Raw genomic sequence first — 22226 nt, forward strand, 5'->3', positions numbered from 1 at the left:
TATATCAATGATGCTAATTTTTTTTTTTTTATCTGTTACATGTTGTACATTGTTTTTCATTGAGTAATAGTTAGATTTAGTGGTAGTGGTCGGATGAGTTTAAACATCAACATATGTTTGTAAATTGCTCTTCAAATTGAAAATCTACTCCAGCATGCCATTATGACAAAATTATACCCCAACTAATTTCATGACAATAAAATTCCCATTACTTGTTTAGTTGTGTAATAAAGACTTAAAAGAAATTCCTGGAACTTGATGTTTTCATTTACATTAACTAAGTCAAATAAAAGTTAACAATTAAGTAAGGCTATAAATGATTAGGTAACACTTTATTTTACAGTGTCATTCTTGTTACATGTTACTATATTAATAACTATTATGCATGCAACTAAACCAAACCAAACCCTATAGCCTACATTAATATTACTCAGTACTTAAATATATAATTACAGTGTAACAAAGACACCTTCATTAACCAATTATTATTATTTAGTTCTTTTTTAAAGACAGTAGCCATACAATAAAAATTCACATGCAAACTCCTTGCTGTTACAAAACATGAAAACAAAGCAAAAAAAATTTGCATTCACTTTTAAATTAACAGAGAATCAGAAAAAATGCAGTAATGTGCTTAACATTCATTGCAACCAGCAGAGAAGAAAATATTTGCAAATTTGCATGAAAAGACTATCTGTGAACAATACTGCACATTTACAAGGGATTCACATCCAGAGAAAGCCAGATAAATCATTTTATTGTATATCAGATTATACAGTTAAGCCTTTATTTCATTTGTAAGGCGTTTCACCCAATATGAGACTGTATAGATGTGCGATTGCTTCCAGTTGTGTTAGGCAAGTTCGCATAGTTTGCTGTGGTCTGAAACAAGTACTAGGGTGAAAGAGCAGGTTGTTTTGTCAACAACCATCTCGCATTCATCAGGGTGTTCTATTGCTTTTGGGATCCTACACACACACACACACACACACACACAATACCATGTATAAGCTTTGTATTATTACTGAGAACAGAAGGTTTATGAAAGGACTAAATAAATATCATGGCCAACTACTGTAAAACTTACTTGTTACAGCATCGAATGCCAAACTGTGTACAGAGACAGTTGTAACAGTCATTCTGCCACTCAGAGTTGAAGTCATGAGCTGCTCCCTCTGAGTCGACACAACCTAAATAAACAACCACGCACAGTACCATAGAAAAGCTGTATGCAAATGTTGTTATTTATGATAATTGATAAGCATTATTTAAAACAGGACACATTAGATGGAGAGATTACAAACATTATCCTCTATAACAGCTGTGGCTAGTTTATAAAATGGCACTATATGCTCCTGTAGGCTATAAATTAATTAGGCTATAAAATACATTTATATTTTTATACAATAAAATATGAATCAAATATTGTTTAAATGTTAAACATACAAAGTAATTATATATTTAATATAACTTATAGCAGAAACATATGTTAGAAAGAAAAGGCTTTGAAGGGCACGGGAAGTGCTTTCACAGGATTGTAGCTAAATGTAACGCAATTTATTGTTCTTTACATTTTTTTCATTTGAAGCATTTAGCAATTTATTTGTAATAAACACTTTAAGTGGGCTATTTAAAAAGTGTTAGGACTATTTAGCTATAGGCTATGTTAAATTATGTTTTTTTAACACATATGCGCAGAGTGTGATGTCATGTGTGTGCGTAGAATTCGTCCTCAGCCGTAAAAAAACAAACAAACAAACAACAAAAACTTACTAAAGGCTTAATTTATCCGTTGGATTACGATTGAAAGCAGTAGGCCTATAAATAATGTCACAAATGTGATGTGCAGTCAAGTGTGTTCTCGCTTGTTGTGATTCGCGGAGTTTTGACGAGTTTTATAGACTTTATATCGTTTCTTATTCAAAAGTGGTGACCACCCCCATAAAAAAACAGCACCCCTAACCTAAAACATCTCCCCGCGCCCCGCTTTGAACACTTTTAGTCACCTTGCAGATGGTTTATTATGTCTTCGGGGGATAACAAATCAACTTGAGGTTTCTGAATGTAGCACTCGGCACTGCAGTAGACCACCACGAAGAGGAGAACGCACACTCTCAACAAACACACCTGAGAAGATGAGAAGTTACTGGACAGTTAAACATGTCAAGACATGATGCCAATAAAAAAAGAGAGATGAAAAGAGAATATTAAATTGAATGTCCCACCAATGAAATACCAATGTTAATTTTTGAGTAATTATTAATTTCAGACACTCCCCGATTGTAAAATAAGACAGAGATACTAAAAGTTGTATTTGGTTGTTGTAAAGACTTCTCAAAGGCTGTATCATACTGTACCATGTTGTAAATGTTTGCAATATCCAGCCAAAGCAGGTGCTGATGAGGGATCAGATAGTGGCCGATTAGAAAACCTCACACCTTTTTATATCGTAGGCCTACCATTGCTGTGATAAATCAAAAATGACAAGTTTGTCCTACATTAATAAAAAGGAACCGGTTTTCCCTCATGATGGGAAGGTAAGGTAATTTCTCTAGAGCAATTAATTAATACTTTGAGCCTATGTTTGATCATGTCACTTCATTTTTTTATGTGTTGGCATTAATCACAACTGCATAAAAAATAAAGAGCCTTTTGTTCCCTCTACTGAATCAATATACAGGGTTCAGCCAACACTGAAAAAACAATAAGTAAAATTGACTTCATTTTTCTTTAGCAAGTTTTTGCACAAATATTTTTAAAGTAAATTTCACACGCATATTTTTTAAGTAAATTTCACATATGGAATTAAGTAAAGTGTAGGCCTACTTAACTAAATTAAGTGAAAGTAACAAAGAAAATAAGTAATTTTAACTTGGCTAGTAAAAGGTTGAGCAATTTAGTTGAATATATATTGACTATAAAATATAACACTATTTTATCATTGCTTTTGTTGTTAGGATCATTAACCTGCCATTTTGTGACATTTGGAGTTCATTTTTCTACTTAAAATGACACATTCAAACTCAAAAACGATCCATCAAATGTTACCGTCATTGTGCATGTCTACCAAGTGAGGTCTGCGTTCACACAATTAACTTTAGAAATGAAGATATGGTGACACACACTATATGTATTGATTACTTAAACATTTCTGAGTAAATCATATACTTTAAAAGTGTAGTCTAATCCAATGTTATATTGTTTGAGTGAAATGTTGTACAAAGAAAAATTCAATTAAATAGATATTACTTAACCTTTAATTAGCTAAATAAAAATGACTTAATTTCTTATGTTACTTTAACTTAACTTAGTTAAGTATAGTTTACTTAATTCCATGTGTGAAATTTACTCAAAAAATATCAGTGCAAAAAACTTGCCATAAAAAAATTAAGTAAATTTTACTCATTGTTTTTTAGTGTGCGTGGGTTGAAGTTTCCTTTGTAAAACATTTCACTCAATCAGTTTAACATTGGATTAAACCGCAAAAAGAATATACATACTTTATAAAATCTAAGTAATGAATAGAATACTAATCAAATGTTTTATGTCTTGTGTGAACGCAGAGACCTCAATACTTGGTAGACAATACACAATGACAGTAACATTTGATGAATCGTTTTTGTGTTTGAATGTGTCATTTTGAGTAGAAAATGAACTCCAAATGTCACAAAATGACAATTTACTAATCCTAACATCAAAAGAAATGATAAAACAGTGTAAATACAGCTGGGAAAACAGTGAAAAATCAACCTCCTTAATTACTCAAGGCCCAGTGCATGATGGGAAAACCATGTATCAGAAAAGTTGAGTAATTTTACTTAATTTTATAACGTTAATATTTACGCTTTCATTTCTACACGCTTGAATTGAGTACTAATATAGAATATACTTAGTTTTTTAATTCTTGCCTGAACTAACTTTTTCATGTAAATTACATTGCTTTTTTCTGTAGTATTTACTTCACCAAAAAATAATTTTATCAGTGAATACACTGAAAAATATTTAGTTCTTTTTAAAAAGAAGTTAAATTTTGATTGTACAAATTTCAGATCAGACTAAACTGAGTTAAACAAGGCAACATTGTTATTATCTTTAAGTAATTTACATATTAAGTATTAAAATATAAGCAAGTATATAAAAATATTTTTTTCATATACTTTAAAAACTTTCATATAAATCCTATTTAAAAGGTATATGAATATTGGAATATTTCATGCATGATTCCTGGCACCAAAATGGAAAATGTTGAAATTAAATTGCATTCTCTTATAGTTCACTTTAATTTGTAGTATACTAGATTTGTAGTATACTAGTCTGTCTGATTAAAAAAATTGTAAACTAGATCACACGTTGGACAGTTAAATCATTTAATCTCTAGTCAAACAGTGCTGTATATCCTAAGCTACTTTATATATCACACCTAACTGTATAAATAGAAACTGTCATAATAAGCTAATATACAACACACTGGACATTTGTCATGCTGCTAGTTTGGTGTATAAAAAACGCATATATAAAAGTGTTTAGTGAGTCTGTAAACTTTTATTATTCCAGTAAGTATCCTCTGGGTACCCCAAATGATAAGACAGAAGTCAAGTTACATTTAAATAAAACAACAAAAACAAAACAGTACTATCATTTTTTGTTACATTCAAAAACACTGTATGCACAAATACAAATCATACTGGTCAATGAAAATGCCCTCCCTTTTTTTTTTACAATGTACTTTAAGTCCATATAAAAGTGCTGAATGTGTCTTTGATGCTGATATTGGCAAAACATTTCATAATAGCAATCTATTCTTAGAATCACATAAAATTACCTATACAAAACTATCTATACAATGGTCACATATTAATAACAGTGTCAAAAAACATAAGAATTATATCTCTGTGGCTGTAAGACTTAAATTTGCCCCATTATGACGTAGCATAGGCAGCACGAGGCATCATTTAATAAAGACTGAATGTATTTTAGCACTTTTCCTCGGTTAAACATACTGTTAGTGTTCAGGAGTTGAAATACTATGTGTCCAACGGTTAGAGAAAGATAAATCTGCAATTGTAAGAACTCAAACCTGCTTCACCAGATAATGGAAAATATGATTCTGCATAATGAGGTATAAAAAAAAAGCATTTCGAGATGTGCTTTTTAGTTTGGTATACAGGAAGAAATTATAAGAAGTTAAAGTCAAAATTCAAAACGGTGTTCTGATTTAGAGAGAATAAAGCATTACAAATAGCAGTTAAAGAAATTAAACAAAACAAAACAAAACAAATAATAAATAATTCCCCCAAAACTCCAAATTTGAAGACTGTGGAGCCAAAGTCTGAGCTAGACATAAACACAGATGGCCTATCCTAGAAGTATCCTCATGAAGGAGGGTTTGGAGAAAGGCCAGCTATACTCGTTTGGAACCGGTCCGGTCACGTTGCACTCAAAGAAAGAGAAGAGAGGGAACCAGATACGTGCTCGGCGGCTGTGCTGGTAGGCCTGCGTGTTTGCTAGCGTGTGGTAGTACAGGAACAGTCTGGTGGTGATGTAGAACGCAATGAAGACGTCGATGGAGTAATGTTCATGAGCCGCTAAGATGAAGAAGATTCCAAACAAGTTTAGGACCCAAGACATGGTGTGGATGAAGTTCCAGTTACGTGGCGTGTCTAAAAAATAAATAAAAATCACAAAAATGTTACCCACACCACTGAATCACAGCTGATAAAGTTGATATGCACGATAGATGTAAGTGCTATCTATTTAAAATGAGTAAAACTCTACACTGTTTGTGTACACTCACATTCGGTGACAAAAAAGTTGAGCATGGTGAGAACAACAGTGTGTCCGCTGAACATGTAATCGCCACATGTATGAACCCCGGTTAAAGACATGCCGAGCCCACTCCAGATGTCCAGTGCACGCTGCACTTTTGTCCATGCATCACCATACATCTGCAAAACACACATATGCAGGTTAATGGCCACACACACTGCACAGATGAATGATGGTCAGCTGAAGTGTGTAAGAGAGAAATAAATAGTGAAATAAAAAGATAGAGGGAGAAAGAGAGAGTATTTTTTGTTTTTACTTATATAAAAACAAATTAAAATAATAAATATCACAAATATAAAATTAATATTGTATATATATATATATATATATATATACACTCACCGGCCACTTTATTAGGTACCCCATGCTAGTCACGGGTTGGACCCCCTTTTGCCTTCAGAACTGCCTCAATTCTTCGTGGCATAGATTCAACAAGGTGCTGGAAGCATTCCTCAGGGAGTTTGGTCCATATTGACATGATGGCATCACACAGTTGCCGCAGATTTGTCGGCTGCACATCCATGATGCGAATCTCCCGTTCCACCACATCCCAAAGATGCTCTATTGGGTTGAGATCTGGTGACTGTGGAGGCCATTTTAGTACAGTGAACTCATTGTCATGTTCAAGAAACCAATTTGAAATGATTAGAGCTTTGTGACATGGTGGAAGTAGCCATCAGAGGATGGGTACATGGTGGCCATAAAGGGATGGACATGGTCAGAAACAATGCTCAGGTAGGCCGTGGCATTTAAACGATGCCCAATTGGCACTAAGGGGCCTAAAGTGTGCCAGAAAAACATCCCCCACACCATTACACCACCACCACCAGCCTGCACAGTGGTAACAAGGCATGATGGTTCCATGTTCTCATTCTGTTTACGCCAAATTCTGACTCTAACATCTGAATGTCTCAACAGAAATCGAGACTCATCAGACCAGGCAACATTTTTCCAGTCTTCAACTGTTCAATTTTGGTGAGCTCTTGCAAATTGTAGCCTCTTTTTCCTATTTGTAGTGGAGATGAGTGGTACCCGGTGGAGTCTTCTGCTGTTGTAGCCCATCCGCCTCAAGGTTGTGCGTGTTGTGGCTTCACAAATGCTTTGCTGCATACCTCGGTTGTAACGAGTGGTTATTTCAGTCACTGTTGCCCTTCTATCAGCTCGAACCAGTCTGGCCATTCTCCTCTGACCTCTGGCATCAACAAGGCATTTCCGCCCACAGAACTGCCGCTCACTGGATGTTTTTTCTTTTTCGGACCATTCTCTGTAAACCCTAGAGATGGTTGTGCGTGAAAATCCCAGTAGATTAGCAGTTTCTGAAATACTCAGACCAGCCCTTCTGGCACCAACAATCATGCTACGTTCAAAGTCACTCAAATCAACTTTCTTCCCCATACTGATGCTCGGTTTGAACTGCAGGAGATTGTCTTGACCATGTCTACATGCCTAAATGCACTGATTTGCCGCCATGTGATTGGCTGCTTAGAAATTAAGTGTTAACGAGCAGTTGGACAGGTGTACCTAATAAAGTGGCCGGTGAGTGTATATACATATATAGCATATATGTATATATTTAAGTTTAAGTTGAAGCATTATAATTATTAACTGGAAAGAAATAAACTAAAACTAAATACTAAATACACAACAAAATGACAAAAAATTAAACAAAAATTCACACCGATGCTGGACGATTGGTATCTCGGGGTGGCGCGTGCTGGTTCTCAGCAACCCAGCCATGCCTTTCTTCCCAGAGGTGCATGAGGAGCTCACTGGGGCGTGGACGGCACCGTCCCGGTGGCTCCTCCTCCCTCACCACCCTTGATGGCGGGGCGGCTAAGGGTTACATGCGCATCCCACCAGTGGAGCGGGCCGTTGCTATGCAACTGTGCCCTAACTCCACTTGGCGCGGAGAGCCGTGTCTCCCTACTCGGGCCTGTAATCACTCGTCTGACTTAACCGGCAAGGCTTACAAGGCCTGTGGGGAAGCCGCCTCTGCCATACACACCATGGCGTTGTTGCAGGTCCATCAGGCCAAGGCACTGAAGGTTGGTCATGATCCACAAGTTCTCCAAGAACTTTGCGCCGCAACGGATCTCGCACTTCGTGCGACGAAGGTCACTTCGTGAGCGATGTCCACTGTGGTGGTCCAGGAACGCCATCTCTGGCTTTGTCTGGCTGACATGAGGGAGACTGACAAAGTCAGGTTCCTTAGCTCCCCTGAATCCTCACCACTCTCATCCACCTCTTCTATCGCCAGCGGGCAGCAGCGAAATTCGAGAAGGCAACCAAACCTCCTCCTGTGCCTCCTGCCCCGTGGAACCAGTTAAGTGTTGCACACCACACTCAGACCCCGCTACGGGCCGCCTCCCAGAGAGAGCCTCCCGAGCCGCGTCCCTGTGCTCCACCTCACTGCCCCAATGCGGGTACGCCTACGGTCCCTATGGTTCCGCTTGTACGGTCTCTGCAAGTCTGGTTAGCGCTCCCCAGTCCGTCTTGCTGGCTCATTTGGACCATCAGGCTTGGCTTTGCGATTCAGTTCGCCTGGCGTCCCCCCAAGATGGGGGGGATTCCACTCCACTACAGTGAGAGCAGCCGATCCCCATGTCTTGCGAGCGGAGATTGCAGTCCCACTGGCGAAGGACGCGATAGAGCCGGTCCCTCCAGCCGATATGAGGTTAGGGCACTACAGTCCCTACTTCATTGTACCCAAGAAAGGTGGTGGGTTCCGACCAATCTTGGACCTGCGAGTTTTGAATCAGAGTCTCCACAAGCTACCGTTCTAAATGGTCACGCATAGACGCATTTTAGAATGCATCCGTCCCCGAGATTGGTTTGCAGCGATCGACCTGAAGGGCACGTACTTTCATGTCTCGATTCTTACTCGACACAGGCCGTTTCTGCGCTTTGTGTTCGAGGGTCGAGCATATCAGTCGACCCTTCGGGCTGTCCCTGTCTCCCTGTGTCTTCAAGAAGTCACGGAGGGGGCCCTTGTTCCCATGAGAGAACAGGGCGTTCGCATCCTCAACTATCTCGACGACTGGCTCATACTAGCACACTCTCGAGATCAGCTATGCGAACACATGGACCTCGTGCTCAGGCACCTCAGCCAGTTGGGTCTTCAGGTCAACTGGGAAAAGAGCAAACTCTCGCCCGTGCAGAGGAGCTCTTTTCTCAGTATGGAGTTGGATTCGGCGTGCCTCACAGATGAATGCACTCGGTCGGTGCTGAACTGCCTGAATACGTTCAAAGGCAGGACAGCGGTCCCACTCAAATTCTTTCAGAGGCTCCTGGGGCATATGGCAGCGCCAGCAGTGGTAACACCGCTCGGGCTGCTCCATATGAGACCGCTTCAGCACTGGCTTCACGGCCGAGTCCTGAGATGGGCGTGGCGCGCACGGCACTCACCGGGTGACAATCACACCGGCGTGCCGCGGTGTTCACAGATGCCTCTGCCACTGGCTGGGGTGCCACGTATAACGGGCATGCAGTGTCAGGGGTGTGGACGGGCCCCCAACTGCATTGGCACACCAATAGGCTTTATGCACGATCGCTTCCGTGTTTTGTCTCAGCCCGCCCAGTTACATCCGGTGCTGCGTCGCAAGCCGTTTTTGCATCAGGTGGAGATAATGGCAAACTACACTCGCTGTTTACAAGAACTTCCAGCGGTTAACGTGAATGATGTTAACAATATTGTGAGGCAGTTAGCTGTCACACATAAGAGTAAGAAAGAGAAGGGCATTAAATTATATATTTCGAGCTACATCGACAACTTTGAGGGTGAGAAATCTCTCATATCATGCGAAATCCGACTAGCGAATCAGTTTCTAAAATTGTTGTCTCGTTTCTGAGAAAATGAATTTTATTAAAGTTTGGCCGCTAGTACACTTCGCTATAGAACGCGCTGTGCGGAGGTAAAGACACTGGCTGAGATTCTACCGGAAATACGTCAGCAATGTTCGTGCATAGAGCCTATTGCCTCGAGTTGCCAGCAGTACGTCTCACTCTGAGCCGCTTAAAAAGGCCGCTACAGGGCAGGGACGTGCTGGTCCGTAGACAACACTGTGACCGTTGCGTACATCAACCGGCAAGGTGGTCTACGCTCCCGTCGCATGTCGCAACTCGCCCGCCATCTCCTTCTCTGGAGTCAGAAGCATCTGAGGTCGCTTCGAGCCATGTATGTCCCTGATGTGCTCAACCGTGTGGCCGATGAGCTGTTACAAGCTGTGCTCTCGGGAGAATGGCGACTCCACCCCCAGGCGGTTCAGCCCGAAGATGTTCGATTGGGTCCGTGCTTTCCTTCTTGCAGCAAGGGTTGAAGCGAAGGCTGTCTCCCTCCACCCTCAAAGTACATGCTGCCGCTATTTCAGCATATCACGACCACATAGATGGCAAAACAGTAGGAAAGCACGACCTGGTCGTCAGGTTCCTTTGGGGGGCGAGACGGTTAAACCCTCCTCCATACCCTCTTGGGACCTTTTCTTGGTGCTCCGAGCACTCCAGGATGCTCACTTTGAGCCTTTGCAATCAGCAGACTTAAAGCTTCTCTCCATGAAGACTTTGCTGCTGGTTGCACTGGCCTCTATCAAGAGGGTAGGGGACCTGCAGGCATTTCCGGTCGATGAATCGTGCCTAGAGTTTGGGCCGGGTGACAACCATGTTGTACTGAGACCCCAGCCTGGCTATGTGCCCTAGGTTCCTACCATTCTCTTCAGGGACCAGGTGGTAATCCTGCAAGCGCTGCCCCTGGAGGAGACAGACCCAGCCCTGGCTTTGCTCTGTCCTGTCTGCGCTCTGCGTCTACGTGGACAGAAATCAAAGTCGCAGGTCCTCAGACCAGCTCTTTGTCTGTTACAGAGGCCAGCAGAAGGGAAAGGCTGTCTCCAAGCAGAGGATGGCCCACTGGATAGTGGATGCCATCGTCTTGGCTTACCAAGCACAAGGTGTGCCCTCCCAGCTCAGGTTGCATGCTCACTCCACTAACAGACATCTGTAGAACTGAGGGCTGGGCAACACCTAACACGTTCGCTAGATATTATAGCCTACGTGTAGAGCTGGTCTCCTCCCGTGTTCTCACCCTAAGCGGGTAGAAGCTCTGAGAGGCCCGGCTCTGTTGACTTGCTGCACCCTACTGTGCACCCTTATTGCTCCAGAGTGAAAAACCTGTTGAGTTTCCAACACCCTCTGCCTGGACGTGGCGGAGCATCCGGCGCCAGGCCTTTATCCGTTGAATCCTTGAGAACCGGGTCTAGGCTGGGTCCCATATGTGTGACCCTGCGGGGATCCCAAATGTGTATTTCTTCCACGGCTGCTCCTAAACGGAAGCCTGTGTCTTTCTCTTGGGCTAAGTCACCACCCAGTATTCATATGCAGTACAACCTTCGGGTTAGTCCATATGTATATCTCCAAATAACTCCTTTAGGGAAGAATGTGGGTTCCGAAGCGTTCTCCTTCCTAACAGAAAGGGCACGCTTCCCCAGTGTTATCCAAGAATCCTGTATGGGTTATCACGGGACAACAGTGACAGATATACTCTGTGTAAGCCCTCTCCTATCGTCCTTCCAGGCAAGAAGGGGCAAGAGGCTTGCACAGGGCGCTGGATGGGGTCAGCAGCTGTGGCCCTTTGGTAGGGATTCCTATTCGTCGGTCTCGGACGCCACGTCCCGTCGCCACATCTGCTGCAGCCCGCTGGGGCAGCCAGCTTATCAGCTCGGCTCCTCAGCAAAAAACTGAAGTGCAATCGCACCTGCTGCTCATTATATACCCATGCTGCGTGGCTGAATAGCTGATGCAAATGATTGCACGCCAATGTGCACTGGCTTGGTTAGTTTCACTCCTAGTAGATTGGCCTCTCTAGCGAGATTCCTATTCGTCGGTCTCGACGTGGCGTTTCCTCTCTACTATCTAGAATGAATCTCCTTAATTTGTGCATTTATTATGTTACATATTATATTACATATAATATGATATATTTCAACTCTAATTCTGTCCAATAAGAGAAACAAGATTAACATTGTGTGGCATTTGTCTTGTTTTAAAGAAATGTTGCGGGGACTACCTACAGTAAAGTGTCTTACTTCATTGCCCATCCCAAATGCACCTTCAAAAATAAATCCTATATATGCATGTTTCTCACCTTGCCTGAACACTGTAGGTGATGACCAGGTACAGACAGTGAAGTTACAAACATGGTGACACAGCGGAGCAAGAATACAGTGCCCGTCAAATTACACAGTCTGCGAAACAGAATGGACCTATCACACAAACACACAATGACAGAAGTTACAGTAAGATGGGAATTGAAAAAGATCAGGGGTTCACAACAAGCAAAATAACAATAATATTAAATTCACTGTTTTACCACAATGAAAAAACAAAACCAACTCTTAAATGTTACTGTAAACGCATCAACCAAACACCATAGTCTACATAGTCAAATTACATCTAGAAAAAGCCTCTCTGTTTAATGACTACCTCTATCAAACATGAAAATAACATTTACATGAGATTGTCATAGTAATGAAGTATTTTCATAAGTACCAGCAAATGTCTGAAAAGAAGAGTGTTGTCTCTGAGAAGATTATAATTACACAATATGCAACAGTTGTGAGACCACAGTAAACTTTATAAAGTGTCTCTAAGTGCTGGTTTGTATTTTCTGTGTGTTTACCTATGTTTGTGCATTAACAAGACCAGCACTAATATGGAGCCCAGCACCACTGCACATGCTTCAGCCATGGCGAAGGCCCAGGGAATTCTGGGAACACTGACACATAAATAAAGAGTCATAATTCTTGATGTTAACACTCAAACCATTCGAAAAACAAGATACTGAGCATAAACACAGATAAAAATGAAAATTCAGAATTGTTTGTCTTGATCAGAGGAATCATCATTTTGACCACTGTTGCTAAGCACATTCAAAATAAAAAAGACGTAAAATAAAATACAAAATCGTTTTCCATTTTTTCCCTACGAAATGAATATTTAAACATTTTTTCTTCAATTATTTTATACAGTACAATACTATCCAAGTACTATACAGTTATATCATTGCATAGTAACAGTTATATTAGATATACTGTATTTACATAATGTAAATAACATTACATATGTTTATTTTTGATTAAAGAATGTTTGATTCACTGCCATGAACTGACTAATAGAAATACATTTTTGCAGATGAAGTTTAAATAAATGCAATTAAAATATATGTCTTAACACTGGAGCAATATTTTATTTATTTATTTTATTTATTTATTTCTTTATTATTACAGGGACAGTGCATATTAATTAACATTGTTGCCAATATGCCAGAATTAGCCAGAAGGCTATTTTTCATCTGCAGTCCCCGGACAGATATTAAAAGTCACCCTAAAAGAGAATAAAAATTACATAAAATAAATAAATAAATAAATTATACAATACATTATTGTAATGTTATGTGCTTTGAGACATGAGGTAGTTTAACGCCGTCTCTTGCGATGCTTTTGAATGCTTTTTCTACAATATAACACACTTATCCCAAAAATACATCCACCTCACACATCCAGATATAACTCACCTGTCTAGAAATATGTCTGGAAGTGGCGGGTACGTCCTCATGTCAGGAACCCTCTCATGCACTAGCACCATGACAAATGATGTCACTCCGCACACCAGCATGGCATAGAGTGCGCTGAGGGTGGTCTTCCAGTACTCCGGGTCAAACCGACCACAATACTGCTTACGCTTCCCGTTTGAGTAAGTGTGTTCACCACCAACTGTAGTGACCGCCCCATTATAGTGTTGGTGGTCTCCTGACTCTCGCTCTGTGAAGCTATTAGAGACGGCACGGTCTGTTTTGCCAGTGTGTATGGGAGACAACGAACTGACCTCTGACCCTGAATGCACGAGGACTGTGTGTTGTCTCTGTAGTCTCCGCATAGCCAGCATCAATCTCTTGATATCACCCAGCACCTTAAGCTCCAGCGGAGGAGACCGCAGGTCAGTCTCAGAAAGACACAGTAGGCTGGCACCATCCAAACGGTGCTTAGAGCACAAGAGATCCACATATTCACGAAATCCCTGTTCTCTAAGCCAGCCAGCTACCTGCTTACTGCTCCAACTCTCCACACCGACGTACCTGGAGCCCGGCATACCTGCAGAGACAGACATGATGTTCTTAGTTTTGCATGAAAGTTAAAGTTCGGGTGGGCAATTTTCGGAGAGGCTAACAATAGCAAGCTAACTTTAAAAGCATAAGATCCCTCCCTTCCTTCAGAGCGCTTCCAATGCCACGCCTCCTTCAAAACACATGAACGCGAACAGCAGGGACGAGAAAAAGCATTCAAAAGCATCGCGAGAAACGGCGTTAAACTACCTCATGTCTCAAAGCACAAAACATTACAATAATAATGAACATAAACTACTTAAAGAGCACTGACCTGTATCACCTGACTGCTGCAGGTTCATTTCGCCGTTGATAGTGTTGCCATTGAAATGCATAAATTCGAGTCAAGAACTGCTCTAAATATAATGTAACGGGTTTTCTTCTCTTCCGAATTACAGTAGTTATGGCGTTAACGCAGCATAAGCTCGATGTTTTGGTTCAGAAGGAACAGTAAAAGGTGGCTGCTGTTTCGGTTGCGGTGCTCGGTGACTGTATCTGTCTAACTCTGCATAGCATGAAACGTGCTGATAACGTGTGATGTCTATGCGAACAGGGTGCAGGCCGGTAGGACATCGTATCGGACTGAATGCAATAGACGAACATTTTATGATCCTACGCCTTCCACAGACGATGTTTATACATATAAATAAATTTAGACCACTAAACTTAGTGATTGCTATCAGGATGTGAAGAGACTTTGAACCAGCATAACAATTTTATTTTTTTGGAACAAATAGCCTACCCTGCCTTTAAGCTAGTTCCACTTTTTATTTTGAAGTGTCTGTCTTATATTCCCTGCTTTCTTTTCCATTCTGTTGCAATCTGTCTATGTGTTTGTGATGTAAACGCCAAGAACGTACCTAACTACACAGAGGTTCCTTAAAGGGATAGATCACTGAAAAATGAAACTTCTGTCATTATTTACTCACCCTCATCAGAAGAAAGTCAGTCATACAGGTTTTAAACAACATGAGGGAGAGTAAATGATGACAGATTTTTTGGGTGGACTAAGCAGACAGTCACTTTTTACACCCCTGGTCTCATTGAGTCACTCTCAGCTCAACATCTTTCCTTCTCTCTCTGAATCCAAAGGTCTGTGTACAATCAGTACTAATTGTATTCGAGTACATTCATGCAATCTTTAGTGCAAAATTCTGCTGATTCTGGAGCTTGAGTGCTAAAGTGCAGAGTTTCTAACAAACAAACAAGGGACACTTTCTTATCAGGGACTGTGTGTAACCTATGTAATCAGTTCAATGAATGTCTGAAATTTGATCAGTGTGCTAGGCTGAATTAAGTCTAAATTATCAAACCTTATGACCGGTGCTCGCTGACTTAAATAACATTGTGAACTAGTCACTTCACTTGTATGATCTCAATAAATACTCATTTAGACAACTACAGGGAACTTAAGATCTTGAGCTTATACGGAGATGATGTCTTAATTTGAGTTCAAATGTTTACACCTGTCATCAGGCCAAAGGACTTGCAATTTGTACACAGATAGACAGGATCTGATAATACCGATGTTTCTTAAACATGCTGAATTACATTACACACATAGATCCTTATTAGTGCTCTATGTTAGACCTACTGGCTCAACAGGATGAGCTAAAAATAAGCCAACATTTCTACCCATGCTATAGATGATGATGAAAGAATTGTTATTTTTGGGTGACCTATCCCTTAAGCATGTAATGCGTTTGACAGGTATGTGCTGTTTGTACATGTACTGTCTACTATATACATTACTGATCTGTTGAACCTTAATGACAGACTGTCACATGAAAGTCCTGGAACTAGAATGACTAAAAAAACATCACGACATTCAGTGGAGCGACTTAAATAAATAATACTCAACTAAAACAGCCCCAGTCCATTTAAAAATGATTACAATCATTGGGTGTGTGAGAACACACACACACACACACACACACACACACACACACACACACACACACACACACACACACACACACACACACACACACACACACACACACACACACACACAAGAATACCGCCACTCGGTACCAAGAGCAATTATTGATTCAGGGAAGCTTCATCCTCTTGCACAACACTGCATGAACAAACAACTTGTTGTTACCAAATCCAGGGGCATTTGGATGAGTTTTATCTCACATCAGCAATTTTGGTTTAGTCAAATAAAATATTATTCTAGAATCTAAGGGGATTAGAACCTACACAATTCTGGAACTGACAGCAGTAGAATGAAGTTAATAAATTATGTCAAAAGTTAAATTCGAGCACCTAACAACAAACTTAAAAAAATATGTTAAATGATTTCTGGATAAACTATTTAATATTCATGACATATGCCTTTGCAGATTAGTTTTGCAGAACAATAAATTAGGCCAACAAAACTTAAAAAGTACAAACAAATTACAAAAAAAAAAACTTTTATGAGTCATTTGGGTTCGATAGTGAAGGAAAGGCAGACAACAAGTGGGTAGCATTCATGGAGACTCATTTAATACAGTTTAAAATGCAAACATAAACTATTTTTTATCATTCCCAGTTCCCACCCAAAAAAATCTTGAAAGTTGTTGCACTAACTACGGACGCTAGAGGCGCCAAAAGACAAAAAGGATTGCGCCTGACCACGAACCTCATGAGTGGCGTCATTTAAGTTACTTAGCCTAGTAGATATAGACATTTAATATCGTCAAAATTGAAAAGCCAACTAAACTTGATTAAAGTCGCGTTTGGAGCGTGGCCACTGGCCAGATTCCAGTTTCCGAACTGTGACTCCGGTGTCCGATGTACCGGGGGCGCGTGAGTCTATCTTGACTTTGACAGTAATCACAGATCCGACTTTTAAACTAAACCTGTGCTGTCCCAGAGGCACGACCAAGGATAACCTTTAAAAATAAATAACATCAAATTGTTCTAAAATGGACACTTCACCAAACAATGAATGAACACAAAAGGAGATGTCAGACCAAATGACAGTCTTAGTCACCATTCAATTGTATGGAAAAAGCTACGAAACTGAATGATGACTGCGGCTGTCGGTTCCTCTTAACATCTCCTTTGCGTTTCACGGGAGAAAGAAAATCATACAAGAAGTTTCAAACAACATGAAGGTGAGTAAATGATATCCATGTGGAAACAGAAAGGAATAGCAAATAATCCCATAGATAGAGTAACGTTAAAGCATTGACGCTCAAACGACTCTACAAATGACGGAAAAAAGCACTGACAAATCTGACTTTGGTTCTCTGTCACAGTGAAGAGTGTGATGTATGGATGGGAATTGCTTGTCATATAAGCTATGCGTCTGTCTTACCCTGTTTATCCTTGTGGTTATTTAAATTATCCAGTTGTTAAAAAATCCTCACCTTGCAATACCGAGCCACATCAGCCTTCTGTTTCTGAGTCACCATGCTGCCAACGCCCAAAAGCATGTAAACAGGAATCGTCGTCACACATGACACGCCCCTTGGGTGTGGCTACAGAACTCCAAATATGGAATTGTTCTAGGCTAGAACTTGTTCAGTGCTGTATCGATACTGACAACACTCTCATTAGTCATTACTATGGAACTTTCTTATCATTAGGTAATTATCTTGTTTTACACGCTGTACCTGAATGTAATGTAGGCTACTGGAAATGCGCTAAGTGCTTAAGCTATGAACGTTTTTTGTTGCGTTTTCTGGAAGTTTGTAGGCAATGGGTAGGCTATTGAGTGCTTAGTCATAAATAGGTGCCCATACTAAAAAAATAATAATCAACGATTAAGAGTTGTATCTCACAACAACCAACAATAAAAACAAACAAACAAACAAACAAATACATATTTATTATTCAATATTAGACCAATATAATATTTTAAGTTTAAACATTATTCTAATTTTTCATGCCAGGTTACAGAAGTATTTACCAGTTAGGCGGTCCATATTTCCTACTGTACATTATAATGTTGAATTCATGAACACTGCATATTTCCAAACTGTACTCAACAGCCAGATGCAACTCAGCAGCATAATTCTCATCATGTATTTAGTTCTGGTGGCTTTAGTCTGGGATGAAGCGCTGTAACTGTGGTCACCACAACAACAGTTACTCATTGGTCAGGAATCCTCTGGAACAGCAAGTGTGTGATTTGATTAAGTGGTGAGACTTCACATTGTGACCTCAATTTGGGAAGGTGAATTATTACATTACACATTTGAACCACTTTTGTTAATGACAGCTCAGTTTATGTGCACAGCCTTTGTCAATGAAGCATACACAACTTTCTGGAAATATAAAAATGTCTTTGTTGTTCAGTGCTACAAGATCTAGAAAATGTATATGCTAACCGTCTCTATGCTCTCAATAATGATTATTTCCTAAACTACTCTGTAACTCTGTAATTTCTGTACAGTTGTCTTATTGTTCTGATAATGGCTATATTTGACCTTCTATGGCATGTAATAAACAGATTTAGAAGTAACAGAAAAATAAATATTCTACACTCATAAAAATAAAAGGTTTCAAAAGTGTTTTTTCTCTCTCGCAGTGATGCCTTAAAAAAACCTTTTGTGCAATGAATGGTTCCATTGATGTTTTCCATGGAACCATATAGAATATCTTTTTTATTTTTAAGAGTGTAAAGCAATCTACATTGTTTTACCTTCTGTCTATTTATACACATGAGTTTGAACCTGAGTTGAGAATATACAGAGTTGGTCCTACTCTTTGTACACTAGGTTGTGCTGTTGTACTTAGATGTGGCAGTTGACTTAGGGTTAGTAAGGCTATATTCAGTGGTATTTTGTAAAATTAAAGGTGAATGATCTGAAACACTTCTGTGCATGTTGGTTTGAGGGTAGTTCCAGAATAACCCACATTCAACATTATCAGCTTTCTTGTGTGTTTGCATTAGTTGTTAGATTGTATCTGATAACGATTTCTATCTGTTTTAGCTTAGTTTAATTGTCCTGAACCTTACTGGTTATTGGTATGCACACACCTACCATTATTCTGAAAGCCTGACAACCTTTTCAGGATGACCTAGGAGTATGTTGTCCTGCATGTCTAATGAAAAGTGTTTTCTCAGGATAAGCTGCTTTACCATTAAATTATGGGAAGCACATATTTTCAACAGCTGGAATCAATTTGGACAGAAATATCCTTGTTAAGATCCCCTGGACTGCTGATGTCAAAGGGATGCAGGTTACTTCTGCAAGATAATACACTCAATTACACAGTGAAATAGCATTCTTGATGCAATTATTACCTCAAATTAAGGCCTGTGTATATTGCACATGCCTGCTATCCCAATATTATTGTGTGTGTGCATCAGAAAGAGAGATAATCTGTTGACTATTCCACAGTTACATTTAACATTATGAACACAGAGTAGACATAATAATGTGTGTGGATGTGATATGTAGGCCAGTGCAAATTCCTGCTCGGGGTGATTGGAAAGAATGAGAACAAATATGAGCTCTGTTGTTTTTAGTGTGTGTTATATAAATTGTCTCTGTTTGGTACTGATCAAGTTTCAAGTTATCCACAATTGTTTTATATGTTAATTTAGGGCTGCCAATCAATTCAAAGTATAATCAAATTAATCACAAAATTAACTGAGAAAAGCCTCAAAATGAAGATAATTAAAAGACATTGTAATATTTGAGAAGTTACTTTGGATTAGTTTAGATATATTGTTTGTTGTACTTCCATATAACTGACTTTCGCAGTACACATCAATTCATTTTGGAATGTTCAGTCATGCTTGTGCATTCAGTCTAAAATATTAATAGTTGAGTCAGACTGACGTCATTGGTCATAGCATCACGTTTGTATTTCAGCGTTTGGAGCTATGAGTACTGCATTTTAAGATGGTGTGTCAAGTACTTCAGCTTTAAAAAGTATACCTAAGCTTTAAAAATACATCTTGAGATCCCTGGGTTCCCTAGCAAGACATTTTCAACAATGTTGTCCCCAAAAGTATTCATCTGTTGGTCAGAAACACACATAAGCACAGTGTGCATACCCTAAAACTACTCCGAGTGCACAAATGACTAACTTTTTCCTGCGTTTGTGCAAAGTCGCAACTTATTCACACATTCCATTTTTCATGTCAAACCCAGCAGAGATGCAACATATTTATGTAATTGAATAAGTGCAATTTAGTGTGCAGTATTACATTTGTAGTATGATTTATAATGTAAGAAAGTGCATTGTGCTTGTTTGTTCATGGGTCAGCTGAATTCCTGTAGAAATAAGCAACATAGACATGTAGTCCATGTGAAATATGATATTGGGGTCAGAAATAGAGTGAGAGAGAGAGAGTAATGAAGACAAAAGAGATAGTCAGAGAGAGAGATAGGGATTCTGTGATTTTTCAGGAAAAGCAGTTCAGATGGAGGCCGTTGACGTGGCAGAGAGGAAGTGGTTTCAGTCCGATGGGGGAATGAGGAGTGAGGAGAGGGGGAGCCATAGGAGGGAAGGAAAGAGAAAAAATTAAGAGCAAAACAGAGAGAAAGCGGGACTGTAAAAAGGGGAATAAAATGTCCCTTTGTCGGTACACTGTGAAGACTAAAAGTTTATTAAACTCCTCGTCTGTGCAGCTTTGAGGAAAGCTCAATATTATACGAGTGATAGAACTGCTTACCAACCTTGTGTAAAGTTACACAATTCAAAAGTTTGGGGTCACTATGATTTTTAAATGTTTTTGAATGAGTATCTAATGCTCACCAAAACTGTGAGCTATTTATTTGTTCAAAAATACATTAAAAACAGTGAAGAAGTTGTATTACAATTGAACATAGCTTTTTTCTATATTTTATTTATGTTTTAAATTTAAAATGTAATTTATTCCTATGGCTAAGCTGCATTTTCAGCATCACTACTCCAGTCTTCAGTGTCACTTGATCTAGAAATATGCTGATTTGCTGCTCAAGATTTCTTATTATTGTCAATATTGACGACTTTATTTTAACACACAGCTTACTGTTTTTGTTGAAATCGAAATGCATTTCTTTTAGCATTCTTTGATGAATAGAAAGTTCAAAGGAACAGCATTTATTTGAAATATCTATATTTATGTATATATGCTGTATATATATATATATATATATATATATATATATATATATATATATATATATATATATATATATATATATATATATATATATACAATCTTTCACCTCCTGCTCCTGTCATGACCATGTACTGTAAAGCTGGTAAACCCGTGGGTCATGGTTTGGCGGATTAGCATTTGGCAGTTAGTTAGCCCCTGCTGGTAGATCATGTAACTACACTATTGTGTTTTTTCATTGACGGTTATTTAAAAGTGTATTCTAATGAAATCCCCCCCCCCCCAAAAAAAAGATTTTTGTAGATAGATGAGAGAGCACTAATAAATTCTAATCATGTTAATGCTAATAACAACCATTAATAGGCATATACTTTTTATTTTCTAAAAATAGAGAAGCATTGTGAGTGCTCTTTTTGTGTCAGAGAGCACTGGCAGTGGGATGTGTTTCAGAGAATCTGAACAAAGTTGGAGAGAATGTGAGTATGTGCTGACTGTGTGAGTTTGCTCTATTTTCATAGGCCATATGTTTCTGTTTAAACAGTTTTAAAGGGGTGGAGCATCATTTGATTGACATCTGTTTCCCCTTTCTCTATTGCCCGCCCCTTGAGCCTTTAGCTCTTGGTTTATTTTCCTCATCTCATCTTTCACTCCTTTCGTCAACTACCCCTTTTCCTTTTCTCTCTGTCTTTCTTAGTTTTCCCCCTTTGCTCCATTTCTTTATTCAGTCAGGCCTGTGTCCTGCTGCAGAAGGGATCTGAACCTCTTAGAGGAGATGCCAGAGCCCATATGAGTCTTGTCGTTGGTTGGACCCCTGGGGCCAGGGCCGGTAGGATGTGCTTCAGGTTGAACTGTGCTTGCTCAAAAGCTTTTACCTTGGAACTTTAAGGCGGGATGAAACTGGATGAATAGTAGGATTTGTTGTACCTGATCCTTTTGAATGTTGAGACATTAACTCCACATATCTGAGCCTCTTTGGGCCTGTGTTCTTGTTGATTCTTGGATGACCCTTGATCTGTTACCACGTGCTGATTGGCTTGGGCTGTGTTGGTGTTGGTGAATGGCGCGGCGCAGTTCAGGTGGACACGGGCGGGGAGGCAGCTGGCTCACGGCCTGTTTTTTTCCATCATCCTCAGGGAAAGAGTGTGGAGAAGCCTTGGGTGCAGAGGAGTGTATGTGTGTGTATGTGGTGACGGCGGA

General features: G+C 39.7%; 3 protein-coding genes across 5 annotated transcripts in view; 1 reads left to right on the forward strand and 2 right to left on the reverse strand.

The window, feature by feature from the left end:
• Positions 1–832: 832 nt before the first annotated feature.
• si:ch73-288o11.4 (beta-microseminoprotein) lies at positions 833–2405 on the reverse strand. The gene is made up of 4 exons (XM_056234982.1): positions 2358–2405; positions 2007–2127; positions 1088–1190; positions 833–968 (listed from the first exon to the last, which is right to left on the reverse strand). Exons 1-4 carry the CDS (start codon positions 2358–2360, stop codon positions 854–856), a joined length of 342 nt encoding a protein of 113 aa, XP_056090957.1. The 5' UTR covers positions 2361–2405; the 3' UTR covers positions 833–853.
• Positions 2406–4835: 2430 nt separating this feature from the next.
• samd8 (sterile alpha motif domain containing 8) lies at positions 4836–17437 on the reverse strand. Its single transcript, XM_056234980.1, has 6 exons — positions 17286–17437; positions 13388–13964; positions 12494–12589; positions 11960–12077; positions 5795–5945; positions 4836–5660 (listed from the first exon to the last, which is right to left on the reverse strand). Exons 2-6 carry the CDS (start codon positions 13960–13962, stop codon positions 5356–5358), a joined length of 1245 nt encoding a protein of 414 aa, XP_056090955.1. The 5' UTR covers positions 13963–13964; positions 17286–17437; the 3' UTR covers positions 4836–5355.
• Positions 17438–21672: 4235 nt separating this feature from the next.
• Positions 21673–22226, forward strand: part of sh3pxd2ab (SH3 and PX domains 2Ab) — a 21548-nt gene continuing 20994 nt past the window's right edge. Inside the window, exons 1-2 of one of the 3 annotated variants that reach the window (XM_056234977.1) lie at positions 21674–21871; positions 22163–22226. The exon at positions 22163–22226 is cut by the window's right edge and continues 77 nt beyond it. In XM_056234977.1, the coding sequence (XP_056090952.1) occupies positions 22201–22226 (26 nt within the window). In that variant the 5' untranslated portion in view covers positions 21674–21871; positions 22163–22200. The other 2 variants (XM_056234976.1, XM_056234975.1) reach the window with 2 other exon arrangements.

This window comes from Rhinichthys klamathensis, unplaced genomic scaffold, assembly GCF_029890125.1.
Source record: "Rhinichthys klamathensis goyatoka isolate OS25496 unplaced genomic scaffold, OSU_Roscu_1.1 h1tg000412l_1, whole genome shotgun sequence".
NCBI classification, from domain to species: Eukaryota; Metazoa; Chordata; class Actinopteri; order Cypriniformes; family Leuciscidae; genus Rhinichthys; species Rhinichthys klamathensis.

Excerpts from the sequence above, each read along its gene's own strand:
- samd8 (XM_056234980.1), bottom strand. The coding sequence starts at position 13,962 with ATGCCGGGCTCCAGGTACGTCGGTGTGGAGAGTTGGAGCAGTAAGCAG. Across the intron at positions 5,946-11,959 it reads ACCTACAGTGTTCAGGCAAG|ATGTATGGTGATGCATGGAC; the intron begins GTGAGAAACATG and ends TGTGTTTTGCAG. Across the intron at positions 5,661-5,794 it reads CAACTTTTTTGTCACCGAAT|ACACGCCACGTAACTGGAAC; the intron begins GTGAGTGTACAC and ends TTTATTTTTTAG.
- si:ch73-288o11.4 (XM_056234982.1), bottom strand. Across the intron at positions 1,191-2,006 it reads CATAATAAACCATCTGCAAG|GTTGTGTCGACTCAGAGGGA; the intron begins GTGACTAAAAGT and ends TTGTTTATTTAG. Across the intron at positions 969-1,087 it reads GGCATTCGATGCTGTAACAA|GATCCCAAAAGCAATAGAAC; the intron begins GTAAGTTTTACA and ends GTGTGTGTGTAG.